The sequence below is a fragment of the Doryrhamphus excisus genome, chromosome 15, assembly GCF_030265055.1.
Source record: "Doryrhamphus excisus isolate RoL2022-K1 chromosome 15, RoL_Dexc_1.0, whole genome shotgun sequence".
Taxonomy (NCBI): domain Eukaryota; kingdom Metazoa; phylum Chordata; class Actinopteri; order Syngnathiformes; family Syngnathidae; genus Doryrhamphus; species Doryrhamphus excisus.
The window spans coordinates 5,268,333-5,276,759 of record NC_080480.1 but is presented as its reverse complement, the minus strand read 5'-3'; the positions used below and the strand labels follow the sequence as shown (position 1 = coordinate 5,276,759).

At 36.1% G+C, this 8,427-nt stretch overlaps 1 protein-coding gene across 1 annotated transcript; it reads right to left on the bottom strand.

Annotated features, from left to right (window-relative positions):
- Positions 1 to 927: 927 nt before the first annotated feature.
- Positions 928 to 7,459, bottom strand: LOC131103704 (somatostatin receptor type 2-like). Its single transcript, XM_058050178.1, has 2 exons — positions 7,244 to 7,459; positions 928 to 4,035 (listed from the first exon to the last, which is right to left on the bottom strand). The coding sequence occupies exon 2, from the start codon at positions 3,996 to 3,998 to the stop codon at positions 2,886 to 2,888; it is 1,113 nt and encodes a 370-aa protein (XP_057906161.1). The 5' UTR covers positions 3,999 to 4,035; positions 7,244 to 7,459; the 3' UTR covers positions 928 to 2,885.
- Positions 7,460 to 8,427: the final 968 nt, after the last annotated feature.

The following is an 8,427-nucleotide window of genomic DNA, read 5'->3' as shown; positions in this document are numbered from 1 at the left end:
AGTCACATTTTTAAAATTAATTATATTAGCAGTTTTAATATTTAATGATGTAGCAATAAATATAATATATATATAAATACAAAATAATATATAATATGAATGCTAGACTTAAAACATGTATTATTTTGTCATTCATTTGACAACAGAAAAAAATAAGTTTCTTTTTTTAATTAATTATATTAGCTGTTTTAATATTTAATGGTGTAGCAATAAATATAATATATATATAAAATACAAAATAATATATAATATGAATACTACACTTAAAACGTGCATTATTTTGTCATTCATTTGACAACAGCCTCCCTCTGAATAACACCTTACCCCCAATAGACGCCTGCTTATAAGTAAATAAACACCTACTGTGCGGAAATACAACGCAGATAACATTTCTATTGACTTAATCCGGTAGCCATGTGAGAAATACCCACATTTTAGTCATTTCTGGTATTACCATGCTCATGAATTATTCAGCAGGGCCAACCCTTGCCGTCTTGTTGCTATGGGAATCCTGTATAGGACACATTCTTACCATCTTAACAAGATACCTGATACGACAGCACATGGTCTGTGTGTGTGAGATAACATTTCCACATCTCACACACACACGCACACACACACCGTGTTTAGTGTGTCCCCTTTGAAACGCCGTACACTCGCAAGTCTAGCCATGAGCGTTGACACACAGGATTTATAGCTAATGTGAGTGCTACGTGAGGTACGTAGCACACCTAAGGTGCTTCAGACAATAGTGCAAGATGGGGAATGACAGGACGGGGACGCATATTGTTTGGGAAAAAATTCCAGAAATCATCTTGTCGCCCTTCTCAATTTCAATGTTGCCCATGCAGCAGAAGACAAAACACTTGTAATGCGGCCTTATGAATACCAAGAGCTCTCTTTCCGGAGGATAAACAACACTTCAAATCATCTTCATTGACTTTTATGTTCACAAATGCTTTTTTTTACACATTGAATTCATGCAGGCGTATTTAATCATTCTTGAAAAGGAAAACAAAGGCGACTCATTAGAACATGCATTATTCAATTGACAGTGTCATTCCGCTCATGTAGAAAAATGCTTCATAGCAGCGCTTTGGTTCAAAGTATGGTACCCCCCAAACAAAGCAGGATATTTACACTGTGGGCTATTGTACAGCATAAATGTTGAAAATACTTGGACACAAAGCGCTAGTACACCCCCCCCCCCCAAAAAAAAAACATAAAAATAAAATAAATAAATACACTAATAAATACAGAGCATAGACAACCTATTTGCCATTTTCTCAATATTAGAGTCCTCTATTCATGAAATAACACCCCTATAGTCACCTGTATACTCCTATTATCCAATATAGTAGACGCGGGGGTATGCTGGAGCCTATCCCAGCTGACTTCGGGCAAGAGGCAGGTACACCCTGGACTGGTTGCCAGCCAATCACAGGGTACATATAGACAAACAACCATTCACACTCACATTCATTCTTAGACGTAAACTCTTTTTTTTTTTTTTTACTTCAATAGTTCTCTCATCAATGTAACATTACTGACACCTAGGGACCATTTTAGAATACTACATATTGCCACAACGTCTCCAAATGTGTCTTCTGTTGGTTTTATATTTCTAGTCCACTCCATTTAGCCTTTTTATGCTTGAAAAATACCATTAGCTTTAATGAAAATAATTAAATTTATTAGTTTGAATAATTGTATTTTTATTATTTTTTATTTTAATTAATTAATAAAATTAAAAATAATAAAAAAAATAATACAATATTTAATAATATAATAATATTTTATGTTTTAATAAATTAAATAAAAAATAATAAATTTATTTATAATGAATATACAGTTTCAATAATTGTATTTTTACTACAATTTTTTAAATTTAAATTAATTCATAAAATGAAGTAATTTTATTAAAAAATTAATACAATATTTAATAATAATATAATAATATTTAATGTTTTAATAAATTAAATAAAAAATAATAAATTTATTTATAATGAATAATTGTAAGTAAATCATAACGGATGTATTAAAAAATAAAGTTAATAAATATTAATAAAAAAAATGCTACATATATTAGTACAACCACAAAACAATGATTTAATATAATTGGGGGGAGGGGCAAAGCTGTGACATTTCATGTGCAAACTTGCAAGAGATTACATGACGGACAGTAACTGTATTTTTTTTAACATTTACACATTTTTTAAATATTTAATTCTAACATTTCAGTAATTCATGCCCCCTTAATTTATTTCTTAATTTTTTTTACATAAAAAAATAATTCCATTGTATTTTTCTATGAACTCCTACTTGTTCTTGCAGATGCCACATGCAAATAAGAATGTCAAATGGATCCAAGTGAGATGATTTGTACCGGGGCACATTACTTCCTGCTACATCACAAAGCACACCGAAGTAAATAACACTAAAATTCATGAAGCCCCACAGGACGGGAACTCAGACGTCTCAATAAGTCTTTCCTTCTGCAACCAAAATATGAAAAAAAAAAAAAGAGAGAGATTGGACTTTGAAATAGAGTTTATAAGTCCTGTTGACACTCCACTATGGTAACGTGATTTACTGCAAATAATCCAATGGAAGTGTGCGCTGATTATTTTCTCACGTCAGTACACTCAGGGGAAACGGTCCGCGTTTTATTTATACAGCAAATATTTGCATGGTGTCAGTTTGTGTCCACCAATGAGGTGGGTACTACTCTAATGCAGTACTTATATCTTGTGTTTCCACCGCGCACTACCCGGCTCTACTTCAAGTAGTACCTTGCTAACAACAAAAAACAATGGAGAAGGTTCTTCGTTCAGTGGTTGCTGGTTCGATCCTCTGTACTCCCATGTTAAAGTATCCTAGATCTCTCAGATGCTGGTCTGCAGGTCCCCGTTCAGGAGCGTGCTTTGCGTTTCCGTGGGGTCGGCCATCATGCGTGACTTGTCCTGCCGGCTGTCGCTGCGCTCCGCTTCATCCAAGCCGCCCACCTTCTTGAGACGCAGCACGTTCTGGAAGCTCTTCTTGAAGTTCTCCGACAGGAAAGCGTAGAGTATAGGGTTGGCGCAGCTGTTGGCGTAACCCAGGACCACCACGAAAGCGAAGGTGCTGCGGAGCACCGGCGTGGTGCTGATGGTGCCCGTCACCGACGTCACGTTGAAGACGTAGAAGGGCAGCCAGCAGAAGACGAACACGGCAACCACGATGGACACCATGCGGGTGACCTTCCGCTCCGAACGGCGCCTTTTGGAGGAGGAGCTGACGCGGATCCCCGAAGACTTCACCTTGATGATGATGAAGAGGTAGCAGAGGCAGATGACCAGCAGGGGCAGGAAGAAGCCCAGGATGAAGGTGTAGAACATGAAAGCTGTGTAGTAGGCCTCCTGAGGTTCGGGCCACACGATGGTGCAGAAGCAACCGTCGTGTTTGGTGATGACGCCGCTGTAGATGACGATGGGCAGGTTAACGAGCAGAGACACGCCCCACACGGCAAGGTTGATGGTCTTCGCCATGCGGGGCTTGCGCCACTTGGTGGAGCGGATGGGGTGCACCACGGCCAGGTAGCGGTCGATGCTCATCACCATCAGGCAGAAGATGGACGTGAACTGGTTGAGCGAGTCGACGGTCATCACCACCCTGCACAGCACCGGGCCGAACGGCCAGTGGACCAAAGCCAGCTGGATGGCGATGAAGGGCAGGCCCAGCATGAAGAGAACGTCGGCCACCGCCAAGTTGAGGATGTAGATGTTGGTGACCGTCTTCATCTTGGCGTAACGCAGGATGACGTAGATGACCAGGGCGTTCCCGCACAGACCCATGGTGCACACCAGGAAGTACATGCAGGTAATGACCACCGTGCTTGTTTTGTTGAAGCTCTGGTCCGTGTCGTTCCTCTGTGGGTCCGAGTCGTTCGCCGGCACGAAGCTGTCGTACATGAGGTGGTCCGACATGTTCGGAGGGGAGGATGGGAATATCCAGTCCATGGTGACGATCTTTCTCACTCGGATTACAACATCCTGTCTGGGAACAAAACAACAGCGAGTCGTCACCTTTTCGTGACAAATTAGCAGGAAACTGTTCAAAAAGTGACTGTTCAAAAGATCTTAATTGGTTCCAGACCCCACTGTGAATTTCCACAAAGTAGGATACCTTATTCATAAATGGAATATTTTCATTGAGCATGGAGTAGTAGGTTTACCACCTATTTTTTAAAAATATTATTAGAACCCTCTAGATGTAAAATAACACCCCTATAGTCAACTTTACACTCCTTACTCCTTTTACTCAATATAAAAGAAAGTAACACATAAAACACCTGTATAAATATGCTTTATAACTTTATTAGAGCCCCGTAGATGCGAAATAACACCCCTGTAGTTTATTGTTATAAATCAGTAAATCCATTTGAGCCCTTCAGACATGAAATAACACCTCTATATTGCCTGTACACTCTTATTAATAATAAAATAGACATAAGACATAGAAACCCTATTTAACACCTTCTAAACACAGTGTTTTCACAATATTAGAGCCCCGTGGGCCTGAAATAACACCCCTATAGTCACCTTTACACTCCTATTACCCATTATAATAGACATAATAGCAGAAGATAAGATATAGAAGACCTGTTTACCACCTTCTAAATCCAAATTCAAAATTAGAGATCTCTAGGCATGAAATAACACCCCTATAGTCACCTTTACACTCCTGTTACCCATTATAGTAGACAAAATAAAAGAAAGTAAGACATAGAAAACCTGTGTAAGACCTTCTAAATATGCTTTACGACATTATTAGAGCCCGGTAGACATAAAATAACACCCCTATAGTCACCTTTACACTCCTGTTACCCATTATAGTAGACATAATAAAAGAAAGTAAGACACAGAAAACCTGTGTAAGATCTAAATATGCTTTACGACATTATTAGAGCCCCGAAGGCGTAAAATAACACCCCTATAGTCAACTTTACACTCCTTACTCCTTTTACTCCTTTTTATTTTACATAATAAAATAAAGCAAGACATCGAAAACCTGTGTAAATGTGCTTTATAACATTATTAGAGCCCCGTAGATGTGAAATAACACCCCTATAGTCACCTTTACTCTCCTGTTGCCCATTATAGTACATAATTTTAAAAAGTAAGACATAGAAAACCTGTGTAAATATACTTTATACCATTATTAGAGCCCCGTAGATGTGAAATAACACCCCTATAGTCACATTTACACTCCTGTTACCCATTATAGTAGACATAATAAAAGAAGGTAAGACATAGAAAACCTCTGTAAGACTTCTAAATATGTTTTACAACATTATTAGAGCCCGGTAGACATAAGATAACACCCCTATAGTCACCTTTATGCTGCTATTACCCATTATAGGAAACCTAATACAGTAAGATAAATTTGGATATGGAAAACCTTTTTATGGCCTTCTAAATATGCTTTAGAACATTAGAGCCTTCTAGACATAAAATAACACCCCTATAGTCAAGACATGAATGATCGTGTGTTGCTATAAATGCGTTAAAAAAAAAGCATCTGTGAAGTTATCAGCTGCAGGCTCCTGTGAGGATTTTCATAGATTTTTCCGTGTAAATCCTCCGTCTTTGATTGACAGCCAGCATGACGAGGATGCTCTCTAAAGACTCGGCGTTGCTCACAACCTGAGACCAAGTATGCTCATTTATGCAAGCGAGCCGCTGCCGGGGGAAATCACTTGTTACGGTCTCACACAGACCCTATCTCCCCCCAGGGGGGTGGGCGCAGGACACGCCCTCCACATGCTGCTAAATGATCACCCCCTGACTGACAGCTTCATCTCAGTTTTTTTTTTTGGGTGGGGGGATTGATGAGGGGGTGGGGATATGGATGTAAATGAATCCTAGCCTGAGTAAATTGGATTGCATGCACAAGAGACATTGCTGCTTTTTTACGATGCTTTGGTGTCCAAAAGGGTTTTTATTATGCAAGATTGCATCGCGGCATCACAGACTGTCCTCTTATGTCACCCACAGAAGACCAACACTTACACATCATCATCATAAGAAGCATTTAATGGCATGTTATGCATTTTATTAATATTATATATATATATATATATATATATATATATATATATATATATATATATATATATATATATATATATATATATATATATATATATATATATATATATATAAGTAGTAGTAGTAGTATGTATAAGTAATAATACAACTCAGTAAATTCAAAATTTGGTGCACCTGCAAACATCCATAAAGTCATAATTTTTATTTATTTTTCATTAAAAGTTGTCTTATTAAATTAAAATTTATTATTATTATATTATTATTAAATTAAGTATTTTTTTTTATTTTTAAATTTTTTTTTATATATTTTTTAAAAGTATTTTTCCCTGCATGTCTTCCATCAATGCTGTGATTTCTGGTGCTTGTTTTTGCAGGCTGAAATACAGTAAATACAAATCTAGTTTACATAAAAACAAAATAAAAAAATAATGTATGTGTATTATATTTTATAAATAATAATACATAACATACATTATATATATTTTTATATTTATATTGAATTCAGAGCAACATTTATTGGTTCAGGTATCAAACTCAAAGCCCGGGGGCCACATTTGGGCCTCTGTATTATTTTATTTGGCCCACAAAAGCCTGGAAATAACACATGTCAAAAAGACACTTATTTTTATATATTTAAAAAAAATATTTGTATATATATTGTAAGTTTAGTATTAATATGAATTTAGTTTTTACTTGTTTAATATTTTTTTATATTTATTTATTATTAAGAACATTATTGTAAAATGTTTTCTATATTTATTTATTTTTTACTTATATTTACATTATATTAAATATATTTGTATTATATTAAGTATATTAAATTATAAGAAAATAAGAAAATATAAGAAAATATTTCCTGCTAAATGTAATTGTGTTTTATTTTGAATTTTTTTTGTTGTAAAATGTAATTTAAAGTTACTATTTTTAATTAATTATTCATGAAAAATTAATGTAATAAATAACTAGAATTATACAAGCGGCACTTTGAGGGTAACCACACTGTGAAAAGGAGTTTAGTGTAATTATGAAAAGTCATCAATAGCATCTTTTTGTTTTGTCTTATAGAATAATAACATAACTCAAAGAATAAAAACCACAGTTTAAATGCCCATAGGAAAAATAAAACCAAATAAAAGCATGCCATGTTGTCTTACCTGCATGCAGAAAAAACTTAAAATAAAAAGTAGTCCTCAAGTTGCTATTGTGACATTTAAATGCAGTGTGAATAATTCTGTTTTTCCACAGCCCATGTGAGTGGAGTGCGGCACGAGGAAGAAGAAAAAAAAAGGTGTTGCCACAATGTGCACACTTCTGCTGTGCGCTCACAAGTGAGTCCTGCTCGGTGCGGAGATGTTTAAGGACGTGCGAGGGTAGAGGGAGAGAGAGAGAGAGCGAAAGAGATTGTGCACAGAAACAGAAGAGGTTTATTGACACACACACACACACACACACACACACACACATCATGACACTTATATGGACAAAGAGAAGAAAGAGCAAAAAGGTATTGCAACAATAATAGCTTGCATCTCCATTTCATCACTAATTCAACTTCCAGCCACTGGGGGCGCTATTTAGCGCAACAATTCAAAGCACTATTTTGTTCGCGTTAGTAATTCAATTTCAAGCCGCTAGGGGCAGCATAAAAGGATTTACCCTTTAATTTGCATTTGAAACAAGGTTATTTGCGGCCTTAAACTTCTTAAACAACACAAAGCTGGGATATAGGCTGTGTTTTTTTGTTTTGAAATATATTTAGTGACTGACATTGATTTGGTTTTAGCAAGTAATTAAAGTAAACAGCATATAAAATGGCCGCTATGTCATTCGTTCAAAATTGTGAACATTGACCAAACAATGAAATAATAAAAGATAAATAAAGTAAATAATATATATTATCCTATTATAATAATGTTTATTTGAATATAGATTAGATTTCGGGCAGTTTGAAACTGTCTTGCCACTAGTGGCAATTAAAGGATGCCAAGCGCTACTACATTAGAGGCAGCAATTCAGCTCCTAGCCACCAGGGGCCGCCATTATTACCATTAGAGTGGTCCATTACTGTATCCCTGTATATTGCTTATTGCTTATTTCAACAAGGGAAACATTATTTGTCACTTAACTCAGTGGGAAGCCAGCATTGAAATGAAGTATTTGGTGTTTTGTTTGTATATCTTGAATGAAAAGAAGAAAATGTGTCTTCCTAGGTTGCTAGCTAGCAGATGACCCGTGCTGCCATGATTGGGTGTCAAAGATTCCACCATCAAGACACTGCAATAAGATAAAATGTAAGTTGATGGTTTATATTTACAAAAATTTCAGTGTTGCATGTTTG

Coding starts and splice junctions, on each gene's coding strand:
- LOC131103704 (XM_058050178.1), bottom strand. CDS start 3,998: ATGGACTGGATATTCCCATCCTCCCCTCCGAACATGTCGGACCACCTC.